The sequence below is a fragment of the Ranitomeya variabilis genome, chromosome 2, assembly GCF_051348905.1.
Source record: "Ranitomeya variabilis isolate aRanVar5 chromosome 2, aRanVar5.hap1, whole genome shotgun sequence".
Taxonomy (NCBI): Eukaryota; Metazoa; Chordata; class Amphibia; order Anura; family Dendrobatidae; genus Ranitomeya; species Ranitomeya variabilis.
The window spans coordinates 989,113,686-989,140,867 of NC_135233.1; the positions used below are offsets into that span (position 1 = coordinate 989,113,686).

Below are 27,182 nucleotides of genomic sequence, written 5' to 3' on the forward strand. Positions count from 1 at the left end.
GAAGCCAGAAATTCGGCAATATTGGAGCGTTGATATTTTATACAACACTCCAGTGTTCCGAATGGTCATGGCCCGAACGCGTTTTGAGGTCATCCACAAATTCCTGCATTATTCCGATAATGCACAGTGTCCCGCACGAGATGACCCCAACTTTGACCGTCTGTTCAAAGTTCGTCCGGTCATCGAACACTTCAACAAAAAGTTTGGTGAAGTGTACGTGCCCAAAAGGGACATCTGCGTGGATGAGTCCTTGGTTCATTTTAAGGGGCGGCTCAGATTCCGTCAATACCTGCCCAGCAAGAGGGCCAGGTACGGAATCAAACTCTACAAGCTGTGTGAGAGTACCTCAGGGTACACCTACAGCTTTAGAGTCTACGAAGGGAAGGACACCAGGATTGAACCGCCTGAGTGTCCCCCTGTCATGGGCGTGAGTGGGAAAATAGTGTGGGATTTGGTGCACCCACTGTTGGATAAAGGTTATCACCTCTACACTGATAACTTTTATACCAGCGTCCCACTCTACAAATCCCTCTCTGCGCGAGGTACCGCAGCCTGCGGTACTGTCCGCAAAAATCAGAGAGGCCTCCCAAAGACGCTACTTGGGCAGATGCTCAGAAAAGGTGAGAGTAGAGCCCAATGTAGCGACCACCTGCTGGTGGTCAAGTACAAGGACAAGAGGGATGTCCTTCTCTTGACCACCATACACGGTGATGGCAGTGCCCTCAGCACTGTACGGGGTACCTCTACACAGGTCAGCAAACCTGACTGTGTACAGGGGTACAACAAAAACATGGGGGGCGTTGATCTCTCTGATCAACTCCTCCAACCGTACAGTGCTCTGAGAAAGGCCAAGGTGTGGTACAAAAAGCTGTCCGTGTACATCGTACAAATGGCAATGCTAAACGCTTTCCTGCTGTCACGATGTGCACGCCACACCGATACGTCGTACCTTCAGTTCCAGGAGGTAGTGGTTAAGGCCCTGATATTTGGCACGAGGGAAGGAGCGGGCCCCAGTACTTCCGGAACTGAAGGTGCTCGTATCGTACCAGGTCAGCATTTTCCGGGGGAGGTCCCGCAAACTGCAAAAAGAGGTAAGTCGCAAAAAAGGTGCCGAGTGTGTTACAAAAGGGGAATACGCAAGGACACCATTTATCAATGCGACACCTGCCCCGAAAAACCTGGCCTGTGTATGAAGGATTGCTTCAAATTGTACCACACCTCCATGCACTACTAATTTACTTTACAGGAAACAGTAGATTAGTTCCAAAAGGGGGCACATCTATGTAAGTTCATTGGGGGTCTAGTTTACAAAATGTCACTTGTGGGTTTTTTTTTTACTGTTTGGGCACATCAGGGGCTCTGCAAACGGAAGATGACGCCTGCAGACCATTCCATCAAAGTCTGCTTTCCAAAACGTCACCACATCCCTTCCGAAGCCCGACGTGTGCCCAAACAGTATTTTTTCCCACATGTGGGGTATCCGCTTTCTCAGGACAAATTGGACAACAACTTTTGGGGTCCAATTTCTCTTGTTACACTTGGGAAAATTAAAAATTGGGGACTAAATGTTCATTTTTGTAAGAAAAAATAGGATTTTTTATTTTCACGCCCGGGCATTATAAATTTAAGTGAAACACTTGGGGGTTCCAAATTCTCACCACACACCTAGATAAGTTCCCAATTAGGTCTCGTTTCCAAAATGGGGTCACCTGCGGGGGATTTCTACTGTTCAGGCACATCAGGGGCTCTGCAAACGGAGCATGATGCCCGCAGACCATTCCATCAAAGTCTGCTTTTCAAAACGTCACTACTTCCCTTCCGAGCCCTGAAGTGTACCCAAATAGTAGTTTTCTCCCACATGTGGGGTATCAGCGTACTCAGGACAAATTGGACAACAACTTTTGGGTCCAATTTCTCTTGCTACCCTTGAGAAAATAAAAAATTGGGGACTAAACGATCATGTTTGTGGAAAAAATAGGATTTTTTTTTTTTCACGCCCGGGCGTTATAAACATTTGTGAAGCACTTGGGGGATAAAAGTGCTCACAACACATCTAGATAAGTTCCTTAGGGGGTCTAGTTTCCAAAATGGGGTCACTTGTGGGGGGTTTCCACTGTTTAGGCACATCAGGGGCTCGCCAAACGCGACATGGCGTCCGATCTCAATTCCAGCCAATTTTAGATTGAAAATGTCAAATGGTGCTCCTTTCCTTCTGAGCCCTGCCATGCGCCCAAACAGTGGTTTACCCCCACATATGGGGTATCAGCGTACTCAGGACAAATTGGACAACAACTTTTGGGGTCCAATTTCTCTTGCTACCCTTGAGAAAATAAAAAATTGGGGACTAAACGATCATGTTTGTGGAAAAAATAGGATTTTTTTTTTTCACGCCCGGGCGTTATAAACATTTGTGAAGCACTTGGGGGATAAAAGTGCTCACAACACATCTAGATAAGTTCCTTAGGGGGTCTAGTTTCCAAAATGGGGTCACTTGAGGGGGTTTTCCACTGTTTAGGCACATCAGGGGCTCGCCAAACGCGACATGGCGTCCGATCTCAATTCCAGCCAATTTTAGATTGAAAATGTCAAATGGTGCTCCTTTCCTTCTGAGCCCTGCCATGCGCCCAAACAGTGGTTTACCCCCACATATGGGGTATCAGCGTACTCAGGACAAAATGGACAACAACTTTTGGGGTCCAATTTCTCTTGCTACCCTTGAGAAAATAAAAAATTGGGGACTAAACGATCATGTTTGTGGAAAAAATAGGATTTTTTTTTTTCACGCCCGGGCGTTATAAACATTTGTGAAGCACTTGGGGGATAAAAGTGCTCACAACACATCTAGATAAGTTCCTTAGGGGGTCTAGTTTCCAAAATGGGGTCACTTGAGGGGGTTTTCCACTGTTTAGGCACATCAGGGGCTCGCCAAACGCGACATGGCGTCCGATCTCAATTCCAGCCAATTTTAGATTGAAAATGTCAAATGGTGCTCCTTTCCTTCTGAGCCCTGCCATGCGCCCAAACAGTGGTTTACCCCCACATATGGGGTATCAGCGTACTCAGGACAAATTGGACAACAACTTTTGGGGTCCAATTTCTCTTGCTACCCTTGAGAAAATAAAAAATTGGGGACTAAACGATCATGTTTGTGGAAAAAATAGGATTTTTTTTTTTCACGCCCGGGCGTTATAAACATTTGTGAAGCACTTGGGGGATAAAAGTGCTCACAACACATCTAGATAAGTTCCTTAGGGGGTATAGTTTCCAAAATGGGGTCACTTGTGGGGGGTTTCCACTGTTTAGGCACATCAGGGGCTCGCCAAACGCGACATGGCGTCCGATCTCAATTCCAGCCAATTTTAGATTGAAAATGTCAAATGGTGCTCCTTTCCTTCTGAGCCCTGCCATGCGCCCAAACAGTGGTTTACCCCCACATATGGGGTATCAGCGTACTCAGGACAAATTGGACAACAACTTTTGGGGTCCAATTTCTCTTGCTACCCTTGAGAAAATAAAAAATTGGGGACTAAACGATCATGTTTGTGGAAAAAATAGGATTTTTTTTTTCACGCCCGGGCGTTATAAACATTTGTGAAGCACTTGGGGGGATAAAAGTGCTCACAACACATCTAGATAAGTTCCTTAGGGGGTCTAGTTTCCAAAATGGGGTCACTTGAGGGGGTTTTCCACTGTTTAGGCACATCAGGGGCTCGCCAAACGCGACATGGCGTCCGATCTCAATTCCAGCCAATTTTAGATTGAAAATGTCAAATGGTGCTCCTTTCCTTCTGAGCCCTGCCATGCGCCCAAACAGTGGTTTACCCCCACATATGGGGTATCAGCGTACTCAGGACAAATTGGACAACAACTTTTGGGGTCCAATTTCTCTTGCTACCCTTGAGAAAATAAAAAATTGGGGACTAAACGATCATGTTTGTGGAAAAAATAGGATTTTTTTTTTTCACGCCTGGGCGTTATAAACATTTGTGAAGCACTTGGGGGATAAAAGTGCTCACAACACATCTAGATAAGTTCCTTAGGGGGTCTAGTTTCCAAAATGGGGTCACTTGTGGGGTTTTTCCACTGTTTAGGCACATCAGGGGCTCGCCAAACGCGACATGGCGTCCGATCTCAATTCCAGCCAATTTTAGATTGAAAATGTCAAATGGTGCTCCTTTCCTTCTGAGCCCTGCCATGCGCCCAAACAGTGGTTTACCCCCACATATGGGGTATCAGCGTACTCAGGACAAATTGGACAACAACTTTTGGGGTCCAATTTCTCTTGCTACCCTTGAGAAAATAAAAAAATTGGGGACTAAACGATCATGTTTGTGGAAAAAATAGGATTTTTTTTTTTCACGCCCGGGCGTTATAAACATTTGTGAAGCACTTGGGGCATAAAAGTGCTCACAACACATCTAGATAAGTTCCTTAGGGGGTCTAGTTTCCAAAATGGGGTCACTTGTGGGGGGTTTCCACTGTTTAGGCACATCAGGGGCTCGCCAAACGCGACATGGCGTCCGATCTCAATTCCAGCCAATTTTAGATTGAAAATGTCAAATGGTGCTCCTTTCCTTCTGAGCCCTGCCATGCGCCCAAACAGTGGTTTACCCCCACATATGGGGTATCAGCGTACTCAGGACAAATTGGACAACAACTTTTGGGGTCCAATTTCTCTTGCTACCCTTGAGAAAATAAAAAATTGGGGACTAAACGATCATGTTTGTGGAAAAAATAGGATTTTTTTTTTTTCACGCCCGGGCGTTATAAACATTTGTGAAGCACTTGGGGGATAAAAGTGCTCACAACACATCTAGATAAGTTCCTTAGGGGGTCTAGTTTCCAAAATGGGGTCACTTGTGGGGGTTTTCCACTGTTTAGGCACATCAGGGGCTCGCCAAACACGACATGGCGTCCGATCTCAATTCCAGCCAATTTTAGATTGAAAATGTCAAATGGTGCTCCTTTCCTTCTGAGCCCTGCCATGCGCCCAAAAAGTGGTTTACCCCCATATATGGGGTATCAGCATACTCAGGACAAATTGGACAACAACTTTTGAGGTCCATTTCCTTTTTTTACCCTTGGGAAATTAAAAAAAATATTGCTGAAAAATCATTTTTGTGACTAAAAAGTTAAATGTTCATTTTTTCCTTCCATGTTGCTTCTGCTGCTGTGAAACACCTGAAGGGTTAATAAACTTCTTGAATGTGGTTTTGAGCACCTTGAGTGGTGCAGTTTTCAGAATGGTGTCACTTTTGGGTATTTTCTGCCATATAGACCCCTCAAAGTGACTTCAAATGTGAGGTGGTCCCTAAAAAAAATGGTTTTGTAAATTTTGTTGTAAAAATGAGAAATTGCTGGTCAACTTTTAACCCTTATAACTTCCTAGAAAAAAAAAAATTTGTTTCCAAAATTGTGCTGATGTAAAGTAGACATGTGGGAAATGTTATTTAGTAACTATTTTGTGTCACATAAATCTCTGGTTTAACAGAATAAAAATTAAAAATTTGAAAATTGCAAAATTTTCAAAATTTTCGCCAAATTTCCATTTTTTTCACAAATAAACGCAAGTTATATCGAATAAATTTTACCACTATCATGAAGTACAATATGTCACGAGAAAACAATGTCAGAATCGCCAAGATCCGTTGAAGCGTTTCGGAGTTATAACCTCATAAAGGGACAGTGGTCAGAAATGTAAAAATTGGCCCGGTCATTAACGTGCAAACCACCCTTGGGGGTGAAGGGGTTAAGGTGTAGTGCAGCGGCAGCACACTTATGAAGGGATGAGGCAGTGACCCACAAAGTCAACACAAAGTCTCTTTTAATGTGTTTCTTCACAGCACTAAATGTCCAAATTTATATAAACACGGCACATGATATCTTTTAGATCGCAGTCACTAAACACGCCAGCCTTCTTCTGACTAGTTACCATGGGCAACTACACCACCGTGTAAATGTCTCTTACTCACAGCTTTTACACAGTACATGATATCCTCAGGATCGCAGCCGGGCACATATCCTTTTGATTAGTCACTAAACATGCTAGTCCTCCTCTGACCAGTTACCGTGGGCGACTGCACCGCTGTGTCAATGTCTGTTACTCACACGGCATCCTTCCATTTACTATCACTAAACATGATGGACCTTCCTTTGACCAGTTACCGTGGGCGCCAGCACCGCCGTGTCAATGTCTTTTTACTCACAGCATAACACGGTCAATGATATCCTCCGGATCGCAGCCGGGAACCATACAGTATCCTCCAGTTTGCAGGCACTAAACACGCCAGTCCTCCTTTGACCGGTTGATGTGGGCATCTGCATCGCTGTGTATGCTGTGGGTGCTAGACCTTTCAGCTGCCTTTGCGCTCTGCAGGCTCTTGCTCTGCACTCCCGCCGAACACCAGACTCACACTGACACGAATACCTGACACACCTAAACCCTTTACTGCAGGGCTTCTAACGAAGAAACCTGTGGCCTTCAGCCTGGCCTGGAAAGCAACGGACTGCACGACTGCTATCCTACAGTCAGTTCCACGATACAACATCTCAGAGCAGGTTTTCCCCACATCTGCCTTGGACACTAGCATGTCCAAGACTACTTAACTACTTATTTTTATACTGCCAGGCACTCCTATGGCCTTCATACACCTTCGTGCACAACCTGGGGACAACAAACAGTGATCCCTACCTGTGACACCAGTCATTGCCTCACAAAGGGCATAAAAATTAAAAAAAAAAGTTTAACAATTGTGAAATTTACAAGGCAAAAGTTATAAGTGGCTCAGTGAACAAAACATTGAAGTTTTGGGTCTATGGCCAGAAAACTCCCCAAGTCTCAATACCATTGAGAACCTGTAGTCAAGTCCTCAAAAGGTGGGTAGATAAGCAAACAGAAATTGTGATAAAGTCCAATCACGGAGACTGACATGCAGCATGTCTATTTCTCTTGTGGGGACCCTAGTATCCGCAAGAGATGTCACCAATAAAATGTATTGGACGCTGTGAATCCACACGGTTCAGTGATCACATGCCGGTTCACCTGCGTTCAATAGACAGCAGCGCTTTGGATGCGGCGACCATGCTCTGTGTCCAAACCGCTGCTATTTCCGGATCGTGATGCCTGCAGTCGTTTTCCTAAAGCGGCTTCGCAGGCGATTTTGTGGTCATTCTTGCAGCAGCTGCTACTGGCGGCTTTTCCTCTTTGCTTTGAAATATGGAGAATGGATGGCTTCCAAACAGAATCCGCCAGTAGAAAGAACATGTCACAATCCAGGATTTCTGCACCTTGAAACTGTTAAAAAACCTGACATGACACGGAACATGTGCACAGTAATGTAGTTTTGACATTACTGTTCATTAGGTTCACTTTATGTGGAGGAATTCACCTGAAAAAGACGCTGCGTGCACATACCCTAGGACAGTTTAATAAACCAGACAATTTTGCAACTCTGATTTTTTTTTTAGACTTGCAGCAGAAGAGACAATAGAAATAATTTAAAAGGAATGGAACTGAACTGTTGACAGTGCAATTCTCAATATGCCCTCCTAAATTAGGGAACTACATAAAATATCGTCCGTGACAATAGATGGATTTGTGAGACTTTCCGACTGGTATATATGATATATCAGCCAAAGATTTTACACTGCCCCATCCTGCACGCTCAGTTATCTTAGGACACTTTACTGACAGTATGCATTGTGCACAGTCATCTGGGCGGCACTGGGGTGATAAAGAGTCATGATTCTTAATATGCTCATTCTCTGTTTGACTTTCTAAGGGTATATGTCCACGTTCAGGATTGCATCAGGATTTGGTCAGTATGTTACATCAGTATTTGTAAGCCAAAATCAGGAGTGGGTGATAAATGCAGAAGTGGAGCATATGTTTCTATTATACTTTTCCTCTAATTGTTCCACTCCTGGTTTTGGCTTACAAATACTGATGAAAAATCCTGACCAAATCCTGATGCAATCCTGAACGTGGACACATACCCAAACTCCGATTTCCAAGAATAGGAAAATCAATGAAGGAAGAATAGGAATTCCGACAGCCTGCCCACCATTACTGCCACAATGATTACTATATCATAACTGCTTTATAAAAGGTTATTCCTTTTACTCAAGATGGCTTGTAGGTTCCTGTCATTATCAATCCGTGCACTTAGATAATAGAATTATTCTTACCGTTAATTCGGTTTCTAGGAACCTTCCACGACGGCATATGGAGGTTGTCTCTTTGCCCTAATGGGGAACAGGAAACACAGAGGTTAAAAGGACCTCCCACCTCCCACTTGCCAGTGACTTACAACTGAGACCATTGCACTGGTTTACCTTTAAAATCCCAGAACTAATCCAGGAATATATATCGGGTGGGAAATTAGTGCCGTCGTGGAAGGTTCCTAGAAACCGAATTAACGGTAAGAATAATTCTATTTTCTCTAGTCACCTTCCACGACGGCATATGGAGGAATACCAACTAATTTTGGCACTAGGGAGGGACAACGGCCTGGAGTACTTTGCGGCCGAAGGCTAAGTCCTTGTTGGACAATACATCTAGTCTGTAATGTTTAGAGAAGGTATGGAGTGAAGACCACGTTGCTGCCCTGCAAATCTGCTCCGGAGATGCGCCTGCTCTTTCTGCCCAGGAAACCGAAGTGGATCTTGTTGAATGGGCTTTGATACCTACTGGAGGTAACTTGTTTTGAGCGAGAAAGGCTTCCGTAATAGCCTTCTTGATCCATGTAGCGATGGTACTTTTGGCTACTTTTTTCCCCTTTGTTTTGTCCTGAGAGATGGACAAACAGGTTATGATCAATTCGGAATGTACTGGTGTGGTCCAAGTATTGTAAAAGAATACGTCGAACATCCAAGGTGTTGAATCTTCTTTCTTCCGAGTTTGTTGGATTGTGGCAAAAGGTTGGTAGAAAAATCTCTTGAGAACGGTGGAAGTCAGAGATAACCTTCGGAAGAAAGGACGGATCAAGACGAAGCACAATTGAATCATCTCTTACCAGGAGATAAGGTTCTCGTGTAGACAAGGCCTGTAATTCACCAATCCTTCTGGCTGAAGTAATGGCAACCAAGAACACGGCTTTATAGGCTAGGTTTTGTGGAGAACAAGATGATAGTGGTTCAAAGGGTGGACCTGTCAGACCCTGCAGAACTATATTGAGATCCCATGGGGGAACTATGACATGTTTTCTAGGATTCATTCTAGTAGCCGATGTCATGAACCTTTTAATCCAGCGATGACTCGCTAAATCTTGATCAAAGACCGAGCTAAGTGCAGAGACCTGGACCTTGAGGGTACTGGGCCTGAGACCTATTTCCAAGCCTTTTTGCAAAAAGTCCAATATGATGGGTATATTAGGCTTGAGGGGGTCTGGAAGGTTAGGCAGACAGAATGAAGAAAACTTTTTCCAGATCTTCTTGTAGATGGCGTTGGTCACCGGTTTTCTCGATTTTTGTAGGGTAGCTATGACAGGAATTGATAGCCCTTTAGCTCTTAAAACCTGGGTTTCAGCAACCACGCCGCCAAGCTCCACTTCTGAGGGTCTGGGTGGAGAATGGGACCCGGAGAAAGAAGATCGTGTTTTATCGGCAACATTACTGGTCCATCCACTTGTAGTTGGGTAATTAGGTTGAACCAACTCCTTTTGGGCCACAATGGAGCTATCAGGATAGTTGGAGTCCTTTCTAGGCGTATCTTCCGTAGAACCTTGGCAAGGATGGGGATTGGCGGAAAAGCATAAGCTAGATGAAACGGCCAATCTTGGGTTAAGGCATCCAACCCCCTGGGATTGCCTCTCGGGTTCAGGGAAAAAAAGGTTTCGACCTTTGCGTTCTGGTGAGAGGCAAAGAGGTCGACATCTGGATGACCCCATCTGTGAACTAGCATGCTGAATGTTTGAGGATCCAGGCTCCATTCGCCAGGATGGATTTCCTGGCGGCTTAGGTAGTCTGCCTGAATATTTGTAGTTCCCTTGAGGTGGATTGCCGTCAGGGATAGTAAGTGCTTTTCGGCCCAAGAAAAGATTCGAGCGGAGATTTTTATTAGACTGAGGGTTCTTGTACTGCCCTGGTGCCTGATATGGGCCACCGTGGTCATGTTGTCCGAGTATATCTGTACATGATGACCCGAAATCTGATGCCTTGCCGCTAGTAGAGTCTCTTCCACAGCCTTGAGCTCCCTGAAATTTGATGATTTCTCGGAAATCGATTGGCTCCACTGGCCCTGATAGGGGACATGGTTCACTATGGCTCCCCAGCCTCTCTTGCTGGCATCTGTTTTGATGGTGGTTAGAGGAGACTGAATCCAGCATACTCCTTTCAGAAGGTTCCTGGGCTTCATCCACCATGTTAAAGAGGCTTTCACTCTGCCCGGAGTGTGGATCCTCTTGGCAAGAGTGCCAGGTCGACCATCCCAATTGTGTAGAATGTGGGCTTGCAGAGTCCTTGAGTGAGCTTGAGCCCAAGCCACCGACTGTATGCAGGCTGTCATGGAACCCAACAGCGACATTCCCTCTCGCAGAGTAGGGGGATCTCATTTCTTTGAACTTCATGATTTTTGTTAGTAGGGGAAGCCTGTGATCGTCCGGGAGGAAGGACATTTGTCTTGCTGAGTCCAGCATTACTCCCAGAAATCTCCTGGTTTTTGCGGGTTGAAGCTGAGATTTTTGTAGGTTCGGAATCCAACCTAGGGATCTCAGAATGTCTAGGGTGGTAGAGACATGTGCTATCAGGGTTATCTCGGTGGAAGCAACTATCAGAAGATCGTCCAGATAGGGCACTATACAGACACCTTGCTTTCGGATAAATGACACTACTTCGGCCATCACCTTGGAGAACACCCTCGGTGCTGATGAAATGCCGAAGGGAAGGACTCCAAACTGATAGTGCTCCACCCGATGATTCCCCTGTATCGCAAACCTGAGATATTTTCTGTGTCTCGGGTGAATAGGGATGTGGAAATACGCATCCTTGAGATCGATGGTAGCCATAAAAGAGTGATGTTCTATCAGAGGAATCGCAGATCTTACGGACTCCTCTTGCGATATTTCACGTGCTGGTTCAGACCCTTTAAGTTTATAATAATCCGGACGTCTCCTGAAGGTTTGGAAACCAGGAAGAGTCGGGAGTAGTGTCCCTTTCCCCACTCTGATTGTGGGACTGGGGAAATTACATTTGATCTGATAAGGTCTTTGAGACCTAAGGACAATAGACTGCGATCCCTTGATGATGGAAGGGAAGTGACTTTTAGACCCTGAGGTGGGGGAGAAATTAACTCTATTAACAGGCCGTCTCTGATGACATTGAGAACCCAGTGGGAGCTGGTAATATCCTCCCACTGAACCACATATTTCGAGAGTCTTCCCCCCACCGGGTCGGAGTCATTGTTTGTCCTGCTGGGATTGTTGCTGCTGCTGCTGTTGCGGGACAAAGATATTCTTTCCCTTACCCTTTGCGTAGCTCCACCTGCCGGTTTTTCCTTTGCCTCTTGCTTGAGAGGACTGAGGTTGTGGGCCATGAAAAAAACGTTTCCTAGGCTGTTTTTGCTCAGGGAGCGCCTTTTTTTTGTCGGTGGCTTTATCGAGAATATCGTCTAGGGCAGGACCAAAGACGTAGTCTCCTTTGAAGGGTATGGTGCAGAGCTTAGACTTAGAGGTGATATCCCCACTCCAGAGCTTAAGCCAGAGGGCTCTTCTGGCAGAGTTGGAAAGTACGAGGGATCTGGCGGCGACTCTTACAGATTCCAGAGAAGCGTCCGCCAAATACCCTGTAGCTTTATGCAAAATGGGTAGGGAATCCAATATCTCGCCTCTTGAGGTACCTTGAGATATGTGATTCTCTAATTTTTCAAGCCAGCAGGAGAGAGCTCTTGCCACACAGGTGGAGGCGACGTTAGCCTTAAGGACAGCTGCAGAAGTTTCTCATGATTTTCTGAGGAGACTTTCGATCTTCCTATCCATGGGATCCTTCAATTGAGAAGAATCCTCAAAGGGGAGTGCAGTTCTCTTGGCGACTCTAGCCACTTGCACATCGACCTTGGGAATATCTAATTTAAGGTCATCCTCAAGCAGAAAACGGTAATTAGTTCTTACCGGTAATTGTATTTCCAGGAATCCACCTGACAGCACCATTGGAGGACGTCCTTCTTATCCGCAGTGGGACAGGAACCACAAGTTAAAAGGACCCTCCCCACTCCACCCACCAGTGATTTTCTAAGTACCACATCTGGATGGATGCAAAAAGAGAGAGTTTATTTACAATTACACACCAATGTTTACATCACATTAGTCAGTAGTAAAAGTTTGCAGTGGGAGGGAACTAGTAGTGCTGTCAGGTGGATTCCTGGAAATACAATTACCGGTAAGAACTAATTACCGTTTTCCAGTCCACCACCTGACAGCACCATTGGAGAATACCAAAGGATGTTAACTAGGGTGGGACTACTGCATGTAAGACTTTCCTACCAAAGGCTAATTGGTCTGATACGACATCTAATTTATAGTGTCTAGCAAAGGTAGAAAGACTAGTCCAAGTCGCCGCCCTACAGATTTGCTCAGCTGAGGCACCCCCTTTCTCTGCCCATGATGTAGAAATGGCTCGTGTTGAGTGGGCCCTAAGAGTGTCCGGGGGATCTTTCCCTTGGTCTGTATATGCTAGGCTAATCATGTTTTTAATCCACCTCGCAATGGTTGATTTTGCTGCCTTGCAACCCCTATTTGGACCACCGTATTGAATGAATAAGTTAGTGTCCCGTCTCCAGCTTTCTGTCGCCCCCAGGTATTTTAGAACAGTCTCCCTAACGTCAAGGTTATGGTAGACCCCTTCTTTTGCGTTTTTAGGGTGTTGGCAGAAAGAAGGAAGGATTATTTCCTGATTTATATTGGTAGATGATACTACTTTGGGGAGGAAAGCTGGGTTGTGTTTGAAGACTATTCTGTCGTCAAAGATTTGAAGATATGGGTTCTGGATAGAAAGAGCCTGCATCTCCCCTAGCCTTTTAGCCGATGTGATGGCAATCAGGAAGGCGGTTTTAAAGGAGAGATTGGCTATGTCCATATCTTCTGACAGTAAGTAAGGGGTTTTACACAAAGTGTTAAGGACCAGGTTTAGGTCCCAAGGAGGGGTTGACTTCCTCACAAGTGGCCTCATTCTCTGTGTGGCCCTGGAAAATCTGGCTATCCAGGGATGGGAGGCTAGTGACGTATCAAAAAATACACTAAGTGCTGAAATCTGTACTTTTAGAGTACTAGGCCGAAGGCCCTTGTCAAATCCGAGTTGCAGGAAGTCGAGGATCTTGGGGATATCTGGTTTCGAAGTATCCACATGACCTTCTCCCAGAAAGGAACAATACCGCTTCCAGATCTTGTTGTAAATCGCCGAAGTCACCGGCTTTCTGCTTGCCTGGAGTGTGGTAATGACATCTTCTGACAGGCCTCTGGATCTTAAGGTTTGCCGTTCAGGATCCAAGCAGATAGGTGAAAAGAGTCTGGATTCTTGTGGAATACTGGACCCTGAAGTAGAAGGTCCTGCCTGCTCGGTAGAAAGACTGGTTCCTCTGTTGACATCTTGGATAGTAGAGAAAACCAGCTCCTTTTCGGCCAGAAAGGAACCACCAGGATTACGGTTGCTCTTTCGTCTCGTATCTTCCTGAGTGTCTTCGGTATCAGAGGAAGAGGCGGAAAGGCGTATAGGAGACCTTCTCCCCAATACTGAGACAAGGCGTCTACTCCTGTGGCTCCATCTAGAGGATTCAGAGAAAAAAATGCTCTGGTCTTTGTGTTTGACCTGGTGGCAAAGAGGTCCACCTGAGGCGTTCCCCATTTCTGGCACAGGCTGCTGAATACTTCCGAGTTCAATTCCCATTCTCCGGGATGTATCGACTTTCGGCTCAGGAAATCTGCAACCTGATTTTTGGCACCTTCCAGGTGAACTGCCGAGATGGATTTGACAGATCTTTCTGCCCACCTGAAAATCTGGTCTGCTAAGTGTTGCAGTGGTGGATGTCTCGGACCTCCCTGGTGTCTCAGAAACGCCACTGCTGTGACATTGTCGGACAGTATTCTCACGTGTCTGTCTCGGACCAATGACTGGGCCTGGCACAACACTTTCCAGATCGCGTACAGCTCTCTGAAATTCGACGATCTTGCGGCAATTTGAGGAGTCCATTCTCCCTGGTAGTATGTTCTCCCTATATGACCGCCCCATCCGTATTGACTGGCGTCTGTGGTAACCGTAACACAGGGATCGAGTATCCATGGAACTCCCTCTCTCAGGTTCGCTGGTGTGGTCCACCAGGTTAGGGATTTCTTTACCGAAGGAGACACAAGCATCTTCCTGTCTAGGGAACTTTGTTTTCGGTTCCAAGATCCTAGGACTTCTCTTTGCAATTTCCGCGAGTGGAATTGGCTCCATCTCACACAGGGTATGCATGCTGTCATGAAACCGAGTATCCTCATTGCCTCTCTTATGGAGGGGGTACTTCTTCTGAAATGGTGGATGTGCCTGATCAAGGTCTCTTGTCTGTTTTCTGGTAAAAAAGATGTTCTTAGATTGGAATCTAAGATCACTCCCAAAAATTTTATTCTGGAATTTGGGACCAGGCAGGACTTTTTCCAGTTCACGATCCACCCCAGCTCCTGTAGGATGGAAATAGTGAACGTGCAGTCTATCTTGAGGAGTTTCTGTGATTTCGCCATTATCAGGAAGTCGTCCAGGTATGGGACTATGGTCACATTCTGATTCCTTAGATAGGCCACAACTTCCGACATCAGTTTGGTAAAGATCCTGGGCGCTGAAGCAAGCCCGAAGGGGAGACATCTGAACTGGAAGTGATGTACAATCCCCTTGTTCATTATGGCGAACCTCAGGAACTTTTGGAAGGAGAGGTGTATCGGGACATGATAGTAAGCGTTGCTTAGGTCTAGGGTACACATTACCATGTCCTTGTCTATTAGAGGCGTCGTGGATCTTATAGATTCCATCCGGAATCTTTTGTACCGGACCCATTTGTTTAATGGTTTTAAATTTATAATTGTCCGGGAGTCCCCGGATGGTTTCTTTATTGAAAACAAATGGGAATAATGGCCTCTGCCTCTTTCTGAGATGGGAACTGGCACAATCGCTTCTAATTCTAACAGCTCCTGGATGTTTGTCCACATGGAGGAGTCGGAGAGCGGGCCAGGTCGGGTCACTACAAATCTTTCTGGGGGACTGCTGGAGAACTCTAATTTGTATCCCTGTGCCACTACCTGTAGAATCCAAGGATTCTGGGATACCTTCTGCCAACCCCCTAGAAATTTCTGTAATCGACCTCCCACCTTTATGTCATTTATTTGACTTTGGTGTGCCTGCACTAGGGAAGATGGAGTCTCTACCTTTTCCACCCTTGGGATAAGACCACCTCCCAGTCTTCCCTTTCCCCTTGTAGTTTGTCCTCTGACCAGGTCGGGACCTACGAAAGGGCTGATATTTTTTGGTATTCTCCTCAGGGAAACCCTTCTTTTTATCTGAGGCTTTCTCTAGAATATCGTCTAGAATCGGCCCAAACACTTTATTTCCTGAGAATGGGATTCCACACAATTTATTTTTTGACTGGAGATCCCCCGACCAGGTCTTTAGCCATATGGCTCTTCTGGCCGCATTAGACAGGGATTCGCTTCTAGCCGCAAATCGTACAGATTCGGCAGAAGCGTCCGCCATGAAGCCTGTTGCGAGTTTTAGCAAAGGCAATGATTTAAGGATAACCTCTCTAGAAGTCTTGGCTTTGAGGTGATCCTCTAAGTCGTCAATCCATAAGTGCATTGACCGGGCTACGGAAGTTGCCGCTATATTGGCCCGTATTATTGCCGCGGAGGACTCCCAAGTTCTCCTTAGCAAACCATCCGCTTTACGATCCATAGGATCCTTTAACGCGGAAGAGTCCTCAAATGGTATTGAGGTTTTCTTCGCCACTTTTGCTAGTGGGACATCGATCTTGGGAACTTCATCCCACACTTTAATGTCCTCCGGGTTGTAGGGCAGACGAAGTCTAAAGTCCCTGGGAATCACTAGCTTCTTCTCCGCTTCCTGCCACTCTTCCAGGATCATGGAACGGATGTGGTTGTTGACGGGGAAGACTTTTGTCACCTGGGCATGTAATCCGCCAAACATCTCGTCCTGGATCGAGGTTTCCTCTGGTGTATCCTGTAGCTGCATGGTGTTACGTACAGCATAAAGAAGTTCATCTGTATCTGTTGCGGCGAAGAGATATCTCTTCCCTCTGCCCACAGATCCGTCTCTTTCTTCCTGGTCAGAATCCCCCGAAACTTCACCCTCGGAAGAGGGGCTAGATTCCCTCAGCCTCTTCCGTGAAGTCTGTGGTTCTGACTGAGTAGCCTGGGGAAGATTCAAGCTTGAGATAGAAGCCTGAACCTCCTGACGAATCATGGTCCTCATACTGGATAGCAGCGCTGTCTGCTCGTCACCCACAATTTTGGATGTGCATGATTTGCACAATGGTTTCCGCCAGTTTTCTGGAAACTTAGTGGAACATATCGGGCATTTATTTTTCCCCGATTTTTTCCTTTCGGCTGTGGGAATGGAAGGCTCAGCCTAGGGTAAAATAGAGATACGTGTACCGTAAGAAGGGGGGAGGGGAAGGGGTGAGCTTTGTGGTATGGCTTTGCATAGCCCACTCACGTGCCCCTGAAGCTGGTCAGTCCCCTCAGGTCTGGCAGTGTCCTCCATTAGTGCAGGTGACAGTATGTACGTATAGCCGAGTGCTCCCTTGTCAGGATGGCCGGCGGTATACAGACCCCCCTGGTGAGATTATATAGGTTTTACCTGGTTGATCCTGCCCTCCTTACCGCCGCTACGGTGACCGCGCTGAGCCCCTCACCGAGGCCGGCGCTGCTGCCGGCGTCATCCTCCATGCTGGCCGCACCGGAAGTGACGCGGTCGTCGCGACCGGAAGTGACGCGGCCGCTGGACCCGGAAACCGCGGCCGCACGCTGGAGCTGGCCGCACGCTGGAGCCGGCCGCACGCTGGAGCGGTGCACCACCCGGCATGCAGGCACCCGGGCCGAGAGCCCCCCGAGGAGGAAGCGGACCCGACCCCAGGAGCAGCGCTACACTGGGGAGGCTGAGGGACCCCCCATAGTAGGTATCAGCCGCAGATATCTTGCGGCGGGGAAGGGAAAGGCTGGGCCCCCCGATCCCCACCATCTGCACAGCACCGTCGGAGGGCGTCTTGCAGTTCCTATCCGCAGTGGGACAGGAAAAACACTGGTGGGTGGAGTGGGGAGGGTCCTTTTAACTTGTGGTTCCTGTCCCACTGCGGATAAGAAGGACGTCCTCCAATGGTGCTGTCAGGTGGTGGACTGGAAATCTGTGCTTCATTTCTGAAGGGGTACTGAGATGCTTCTCAGGTAGTTCCCATTCCTGATTAATCATACTGATGATATTGGCATGAACTGGGAAGCCCACTCTCTTCTCTGATGAAAGACCACCGAACATCTGATCCTGTATGGACTGCGGTACAGGTTCCTCTTCTAGTCCCATGGTATTACGGACAGCAGAGACTAGATCCTCAATATAGTCTGAGGAAAAGAGGTATTTCCTGACCTCAGCTTTAGGAGATACTGGATCCTCCCAGCCAACAGATGAGGCATGAGAGAGGTCCGAATCAGAGTCAGATTCCACAACCTGAATTTTCCTCTTTTTAGCCGGGGAATGAGGTTGTGGCTGCGGAGATGGAGGTGGGGGTGGAGGTGTAAAGGCTGCCAGAGAAGATTGTACCTCCTGTTTTACTAATGAGCGAATCTCATCCAATAGTGATGGCTGCTCAGCTCTTATTATCTTGTCTGTACATGACTGACAGAGTTTCTTGTCCCAGTTAGGAGGACATTTAGAGGAACAGATAGGGCACTTCTTTCTATAGGCACCTTTAGGGGCAGGTTTTTCTCCCTGAAATATATAAAGGGAGAGAGGGGTGAGGACTTCTAACCCCTGCTACACTCCTCCCGGATCCCATCCCTGCGAACACTTACAGAGGCAGGGGTGGCGCTGGGCTCCGCAGATACGGGGCATGAAGAACCTTCCATACTGAAGGAGATAGCCTTACCTCAGTGGTGGTTCAGCAGGCTTTTATGGACGCCGTCCAAGCACCTGCTCCAGCGATTAATCCCCCTCCCCCTCCGGAATCCAGGTGAGGGAGCTGTGCGGTCCGACACGCCGGCCGGCGAAACCCGGAAGTACCGGCTTCTGAATGCATGAAGAAACCGGAAGTGACGCGCGAGAGCCGCTGACGTCACTTCCGAAACGCCGAGCCGACCATGGAGGAGGAGGACGCCGGGCAGCTCCAGGAGGAGCCCGGTCAGGGAACCCCGGCCTGCTATGCCCTCGTGGGGGCGCGGGAAGGCCGGGAGGGGGTCCCGAGGACCTGCAAGCAGGACGACGGGAGCAGCATGAGGAGGAGGCCAGAGGCGACCATCTGCTGCCCGGCTAAACAGGCAGCGCCTGCAAGGTACCGTAGCCACCGGCCACTACAGCACATGAGGAAACCTCTCCCTGTCCCATGGGGAACAGGAAAGACACTGGCAAGTGGGAGGTGGGAGGTCCTTTTAACCTCTGTGTTTCCTGTTCCCCATTAGGGCAAAGAGACAACCTCCATATGCCGTCGTGGAAGGTGACTAGAGAAATAAGGGTTCATAACCTACAGAATCCAGGACTGCATGGTCTTGTACAGATGAGCATCTGCGTCTTCTGCTTTTCACCCTGGTTGGACTTGCTCTTATCTTTCCACATAAAAGTAGAAAACCTTTAAACCCCTTAATTAAACCTTCATTTTTTGAAAATAGAAGGCAAATTTACTGGGAAGGAATCTGCTTAAAGCTCCACACCATAATCATGAACACTTCTACAATGATTTGTAATAGCAGTAGAAGAATTAAGCAGAGCCGGCGGTGTTTATCCTTCTTCGGAGTCCTTTTAGCCTTTTTTGCGGTCCTCTCTAATTTCACATATAAAATTTTGAAGATGGGTCAGATCAGTTCTTTACAGCTTTCAAATCCTGAAGCGGTTAAAAAAAAAAAAAAAAGTTGTTTTGACACTGCAATACAGATGTTCATTATTTTTTAATGTTTATTAAGCGTTTTTTCAGATGGGTTCTAGGCAAAATCTACCAGAAAAAGACATTGTGTGCACATACCCTTTCACAGAATGCAGAACATATTTTCTTACAGAATTTTAAGAATGTGCACAAAACAATAACCAGAAAGGAGACTAATCCTATGCAAATTAAGAAGAGGGGTTTGCAAGAATAAAGCAGAATTTTTTTTTTTTTTTTAAGTTGTGAACCAAACCTTACAGTAAATGCCCTACAGAAGATTGAGCTGTGTGATGGATAAATGTGTCAGGGGCCCCTGAAATGTGAGAGTTTATACAAAGCTGCACAGGAAGGAAGCGGCGCTGGGAGTGTGGGATTCTTCAGACACCAGAGCAAAGAGCGGCTTCCTGTGTATCACAGGCTGTACAGACCAAACACAGGAAACAAAGACACAGCAATCAGTAACGGAGAGGCTTATTTATGCATCAAACGTGACGATGATCACTGGTATTAACATGTTAGCAATCACCCAATGGAAATGCAAACCGCTCATTTGTTGGCTTGCTTATGGCGGAAAAAATAAATCATGGTTACCAGCAGCACATTGTTGGAGATGTGCTGCCTACATGGCACGGGGACAGCTATGGTGTTAGCAATCGTTCTGAGAGCAAGTTCGTAAGTGCTCGATAAAGGGAACTGGCAGCATGAATCAGAGCCTGACTGCACCGACATCTACTACCTGCTGAAACACCCTGATCTAGCAGGGACCAGAACTACCTGATTAGTCCGCCACTCCCCCCATCAGGGTTTTCCCAGGGCTGCTAGATGGGAACAGCAGGACTATCTCACTAATCTGTTACTTCTAGCAGCGCTGGGAAGAGCCGGCCGGGTGCAGTAGTCCTGTCTCTGCCTACGGGCCTGAAAAGTACATTTTCTCTGAAACACCGGAGTGTTCCAATGAATATTATACCTAGCTGCAATCATGCAGTCAGGCTGCAATTCATATTTCTCAGGGTTTGGGCAGCATAAATTGAATGACAAGTTCCCTTTGGATACATTGACGGTCCAAAATTAGTGTAAGACACAGGAGAATAGAAGTGTACTCATCTAAAATCTAATTGCCAATTGGCTCTGTCACAGCTTCCAGCGATTGTGTCGCTATCCCACAATCCACCGCGGCCAGAAGGCCACGAACTGCGCCTCCACAAGTGCCAAGAACTGCACCGCTATTCCATCGGGAGATCAGCAGTGCTCATCTCCCGCCGCAGGGAGGTCAGCGGCAAAGCAGTCGGGAGATGAGCGGCGCCAGCCACTCATCTCCTGGCTGCTCACATCGGAACTATGCCGACCGTCATAATGGAACACCCAAGTTATGGGTATTCCGATATGACGATCAGGATTCATATCCCCCAACAAGCCGCGCAGCACCGCTCACTGGCTAAGCGCCCCTGGCCTCAGCCAATGAGCGGTGCGGGATTCAAATCCCCCGCCAAAGCTCGATTTTAATCCCCGCCTGCCGGCTGAGCCAATGAGCGGTGCCGCGCGCCTTGGCGGGGAATTTGAATCTCGTGCGGCACCACTCATTGGCTCAGCCGGCGGGGGATTTGAATCCCGCGCCGCTCATTGGCTGAGCACTCCCAATGCAATAACATAGGGCTAGGGCCTATTTCTAGTCTACACACTAATCAAACCGCTTTTTTTTTTTTTTTTTTTTTTACAGGTCTGTGCATGAGCTGTATATTAAGGGGTCGTCTATGTACAAATCTAATATATAAAGCTGAATGTGTGTGTGTGTGTATGTATGTATGTATGTATGTATGTCCGGGATTGGCATCTGAACCGTAGCAGCTACAGCCACAAAATTTTGCACAGTCACACGTCTGGACCCTGAGAGCGTCAAAGCTATATTGTGAGGTGAAATTTTAACCCCGCGCTTTCCAAGTCACCAAACAATTTTGCCCCTATCTACATAATGGGGAAAAAATGAAAGGAAAAGTGTTGGAGGCAAATTAACAGCTGCCAGATGTGAACAAGGGGGACTTAAAGAATGACAGCGATGGCACCAAAGAGTATATACTGTACAGTTGCTAAGGTGGGGCCCCAACATGGGATAATCACACCACCACGGGGATATGAACACACACACAAAATGCGCCACACACTACCACGTGCTCGAACACATATACCACCCTCAGTGCACATTTCACCACACATACACCAACCTCGCCACATAAAAGTAGAAACACAAAAGTCGCCGCTCAAAACTCGCCACGCGCAAAACTCTCCACATGCAAAACTCGCCACACGTGCAAAACTCGCCACACGCAAAACTTGCACACGCAGAAAAATTGCCACACGCAGAAAAATTGCCACATGCACAAAAGTTGCAACACATGCAAAAGTTGCCTCACACAAAACTTGCACATACTCAAAAGGCACCACACATAAAACTCGCCACGCGCAAAACTCGCCATGCGCAAAACTTGCTGCACACAACTTGCTACACTAACCTGTCACATGCAACTCGACACACAAAAAGTTGCTACACGCATGTCGCCACACAAAACTCATCTCACAAAAGTCCCTACATGCATGTCGCCACACGCAACTCAACACACACAACTTGACACACGAAACTCGCCCTAAAACACACACAAGTCTGGTATCCTTCAAAAATAAAAATCTGATTAATAAGCAGACAAACTACAAGAGCAACAAATGTACCATATAGGAATCCGGCAGCTGTCAGTCACATGACCAGTCTATTATGTGTATGTGTGAGCTAATATATACTGCCAGGGGGTGGGCTTACTGTTGGCTGGGGATTTATCAGGCTGCCATTTTAGCTTACAAATACTGAGGTAAAAATACTGACCAAATAACGTGTGAACGAGGGCTAATACAGGAGGAGATGGCATACAGCTATATACTATATACAGGAGATGACACACAGGTATATACTATTTACAGGGGAGATGACACACAGGTATATACTATATACAGGAGGAGATGACACACAGATATATACTATATACAGGAGAGATGACACACAGGTATATACTATATAGAGGAGGAGATGACATACAGGTACATACTACATACAGGAGGAGATGACATACAGGTATATACTATATACAGGAGGAGATGACACACAGGTATATACTATATACAGGAGCAGATTACCTACAGGTATATAGTATATACAGGAGGAGATGACACAGGTATATGCTATGTATAGGAGGAGATGACATACAGGTATATACTATATACAGGAGATGACACACAGATATATACTATATATAGGTGAGATGACACACAGGTATATACTATATACAGGAGATTACATACAGGTATATCTAATATATAAAGCTGAATGTGTGTATGTATGTATGTGTGTATGTCCGGGATTGGCATCTGTACCGTCGCAGCTACAGCCACAAAATTTTGCACAGTCACACGTCTGGACCCCGAGAGCGTCATAGGCTATGTTGTGAGGTGAAATTTTAACCCCGCGCGTTCCAATTCACCAAACAATTTTGCTCCTATCTACATAATGGGGAAAAAGTGAAGGGAAAAGTGTTGGAGGAAAATTGACAGCTGCCAGATGTGAACAATGAGGACTTAAAGAATGAGAGCGATGGCGACAAAGAGTATATACCGTACAGTTGCTAAGGTGGGGCCCCGACATGGGATACTCACCACACACGGGGATATGAACACAAACACAAAATGCGCCACACACTACCACGTGCTTGAACACATATACCACCCTCAGCACACATTTCACCACACACACACACCAACCTCGCCACATAAAAGTCGAAACACAAAAGTCACCACTCAAAACTCGCTACATGCAAAACTCGCCATATGCAAAACTAGGCTCACGCAAAACTCGCCACACGTGCAAAACTCACCTCATGGAAAACTCACCTCATGCAAAACTTGCACACACAGAAAAATTGCCACATGTACAAAAGTTGCACCACATGCAAAAGTTGCCTCACACAAAACTTGCACATACTCAAAATGCACCACACATAAAACTCGCCACGCGCAAAACTCGCCATGCACAAATCTTGCTGCACACAACTTGCTACACTAACCTGTCACATGCAACTCAACACACAAAATGTTGCTACACGCATGTCGCCACACAAAACTCATCTCACAAAAGTCGCTACATGCATGTCGCCACACGCAACTCAACACACACAACTTGACACATAAAACTCGCCCTAAAACACACACAAGTCTGGTATTGTCCTTCAAAAATAAAAATCTGATTAATAAGCAAACTACAAGAGCAACAAATGTACCATATAGGAAATACGGCAGCTGTCAGTCACATGACCTGTCTATTATGTGTATGTGTGAGCTAATATATACTGCCAGGGGGGAGGGCTTCCTGTTGGCTGGGGATTTATCAGGCTGCCAATAGCAACCAATCACAGCTCAGCTTCTATTTTGCTACAGTTAATTAACCTGAGCTCTGATTGGTTAATATAGGCAACAAAGACATTCTCAGTATAACAAAGCTAATATATGTTGTGAAATGCTTCTATTTGCTTAGTTTTTGCCTTTTAATAATTACATTTCTATCTATTTGTTTTGTGGTTTTTGTGTGCAGAATAAATTTTTGTTAACACATTCTATTTTGCTAACAGCAGTCATTAACCCGGGCGAAGCCGGGTAGTACAGCTAGTAAACAAATAAAGGTCAAAATAGCATAAAAAGACAATGAAGCGTTGTTGATGCCTTGAAAAGCTTCAGTGCTTACTTCTTGTTCCTACTTGGTACATAGGAAGTGGCGGCTCAGATAAAAACTGGCTGCAGGTATGACCTTCCTCCGACAGCAGCTGGTGACGAGATATATTTAGAACGACTTTTGTACATTGTTGAGCCGTCAAGATTGTCACACAATGCCATCAGGTGATATTGGCGATTTAGACAAAGCAACTAAACAATTGATATTTGCTATGATTGATGACCTAATTTGTCGTTTGACCTGAATGACTTCAACTAAAGCAATTGTGAACAGAAAAAAAAATTAAAAAAAAATTTAAATCTATATTTATATGAGAAGTATCTTTATAAAAACACACAGAATCAGCATAGCTTCCTATAAACAATATGGCAAAAAATATGAATATTGTAATAATCAGTAAAATTAACATAACTTTGGATATTAACGAATATTTGTATCTTATCCCTGCATGTTTTAGTGCAGAAATTCCAAAAATCCAGCAGCTGGACCAGTTAGGCTGGTTTCACACTTGCGTTTTTGTCTGCAGCGTTTTTTGCACAAAAAACGCATGCGTTTTTTCCCCCTATATTTAACATTGAAAACGCATGCGTTTTTTTGGTTTGCGTTTGGTCGCGTTTTCAAACGCATGCGTTTTTTTTCTGCATGCGTTCATTTTCAAAAATGCAACCTGTAGTATTTTTTTGCGCGTTTTTTTTGCCGCGAAAAAACGCATGCGTTTTTTCGCGGCAAAAAAATGCATTGCTGTCTATGTAAACGCATGCGTTTTTAAGCACATGCGTTTGTTTGCGTTAAAAACGCATGCGTTTTTATAGAAAAAACCCAGAAAACAGACTGAAAAGCCACCCACCACCATCAAGGTGATAAAAGGGATCCAAACCCTAACCCTAACTCTACCCCTAACCGTTTAATGAACATTTTCTGACAGTCATAGTGCCACGTATTTCAGTGCCACGTATTTCAGTGCCACGTATTTCAGTGCCACGTATTTCAGTGCCACGTATTTCAGTGCCACGTATTTCAGTGCCACGTATTTCAGTGCCACGTATTTCAGTGCCACGTATTTCAGTGCCACGTATTTCAGTGCCACGTATTTCAGTGCCACGTATTTCAGTGCCACGTATTTCAGTGCCACGTATTTCAGTGCCACGTATTTCAGTGCCACGTATTTCAGTGCCACGTATTTCAGTGCCACGTATTTCAGTGCCACGTATTTCAGTGCCACGTATTTCAGTGCCACGTATTTCAGTGCCACGTATTTCAGTGCCACGTATTTCAGTTACGTTTAGGGGTTAGGGGTAGGGTTAGGGTTATGGTGACCAGGACATTCTTCTAATAAAAAGCTACCCCTAACCTTAACCCTAGTTAATTCTACTATTAGTGGATTTTCTAGTTGATTTTTTCATGGGAAAAAAAAAAAACGCATGCGTCTAAAAAACGCGGCGTTTTGCCGCGATTACATGCGTTTTTTCACACATGCGTTTTTTTAAAAAACGCATGCAGATAAAAACGCATGTGTGAAACCAGCCTTAGCACCTCTTCAATAAGTAATAACTTGCTGATCGGTGCGAGTCCTACAGCTATGGGGCTCTGCAGTATTCAGTCTGTAGGGGTCGGGGGGGGGTCGACCATGAGCACCACTGCTCCAACAGTCAGTGGGACTGCTAGAGAAAGCAGAGCACAGAACTCGTATCTGCAAAACTCCAGTGCCCACCCACCAATGGAAGTCATGATGCTCTGCTCAACTAACCGCAGCAAATAACATCTGATCTACCGGTCATCAGTGGTCGGGTGACTCTCTGGACAGGAGGATGTCATCACTTCTGGTCTCAGCTGACACCAATGGGCAGTAGTCCTGGAGAGGTGGGAGCTCAGAGATAGAGATGAGCGAACGTGCTCAGATATTACGTTATCCGAGTATCTTGGGCATGCTCAGAAAATATGTTTAAAGGGAACCTGTCACCCCCAAAATGGAAGGTGAGCTAAACCCACCAGCATCAGGGGCTTATCTACAGCATTCTGGAATGCTGTAGATAAGCCCCCGATGTATCCTGAAAGATAGGAAAGAGGTTATATTATACTCACCTGGGCGGGCGGTCCGATCCGATGGGCGTCGCGGTCTGGTCCGGGGCCTCCCATCTTCTTACGATGACGTCCTCTTCTTGTCTTCACGCTGTGGCGCAGGAGCAGGCGTACTTTATCTGCCCTGGAGCCGCAGCGCAAAGACAAGAAGAAGATGTCATCGTAAGATAGGAGGCCCTGGACCGGACTGCAACGCGCGTCAGACCTGGACCGCAGCGGGACCGCCCCTGGGTGAGTATAATCTAACCTCTTTTTCTCATCTTTCAGGTTACATCGGGGGCTTATCTACAGCATTACAGAATGATGTAGATAAGCCCCTGATGCCGGTGGGCTTAGCTCATCTTCCATTTTGGGGGTGACAGGTTCCCTTTAAGTCCCTGTGGCTGCATGTTTTGCAGAGGTTAGACAATCCCCCATGTGTGGCTGCTAAACAGGGATTCCCCCATGTATTGCGGCTATCTAACGAACTTCTCACCTAATTGCCCCCAAGACTTCTCCAGAATATCCTCCATGCTCTGGAATTCTGTGCCCCAACACGTCCAACTATCAATCACATTCGGATCCTTCAGACGGAACCTGAAAACCCACCTGTTCAAGAAAGCTTACAGCCTGCACTGACCCCGCTGCCTCCTCACCAACACCGGAGCTCCTGCAACCCTCAACCTGCTGTCTCCTTCCCCACCAGTGTAGAATGTAAGCCCGCAAGGGCAGGGTCCTCGTCCCTCTGCTGTATCAGTCTGTCAGTTAGTTTGTCTATTGTAAGTGATATTTGTATTTTGATGTAACCCCTTCTCATGTACAGCACCATGGAATCAATGGTGCTATATAAATTAATAATAACAACAAACAGGAACCCCCCATGTGTTGGGTCTGTCTAGCAAATAGGGAACCCTCCACGTGCTGGGGGTGTCTAACAAACAGGGAAAAATTACATAAATAGTTAGCCAATACTTGGCATCAACAACCAGCAAAGGTAAAGAAAAGTATACAATCCTTGGTTTAACCCATTACTTGCCAATTAGTAATTTTCTTTTTTTTTTTTTTAATGACAGATTTTTAATGATTTGGGTCCTAATGAATCAGAAACATAATTTGCAACATTTTTTCAAGTTACGGATTTTTCAGAAAAGGGCGTCCCAATATTCAATTAAAAATGACAATGACATGATTTCCTATTTTGAAAACATTCATTTTACAAACACAACACAAAAAAATTGGACCCAATTATAAAATCTTAGT

The 27,182-nt window shown here is 46.0% G+C and overlaps 2 protein-coding genes across 4 annotated transcripts in view; both read right to left on the bottom strand.

Moving 5' to 3' along the window:
• Window positions 1-27,182, bottom strand: part of SEPTIN2 (septin 2) — a 126,596-nt gene that overhangs the window by 94,105 nt on the left and 5,309 nt on the right. The gene's annotated exons all lie outside the window — the stretch shown is intronic.
• On the bottom strand, window positions 15,253-17,371 carry LOC143808400 (uncharacterized). The gene is made up of 2 exons (XM_077291007.1): window positions 16,690-17,371; window positions 15,253-16,602 (listed from the first exon to the last, which is right to left on the bottom strand). The coding sequence occupies exons 1-2, from the start codon at window positions 16,735-16,737 to the stop codon at window positions 15,337-15,339; spliced, it is 1,314 nt and encodes a 437-aa protein (XP_077147122.1). The 5' UTR covers window positions 16,738-17,371; the 3' UTR covers window positions 15,253-15,336.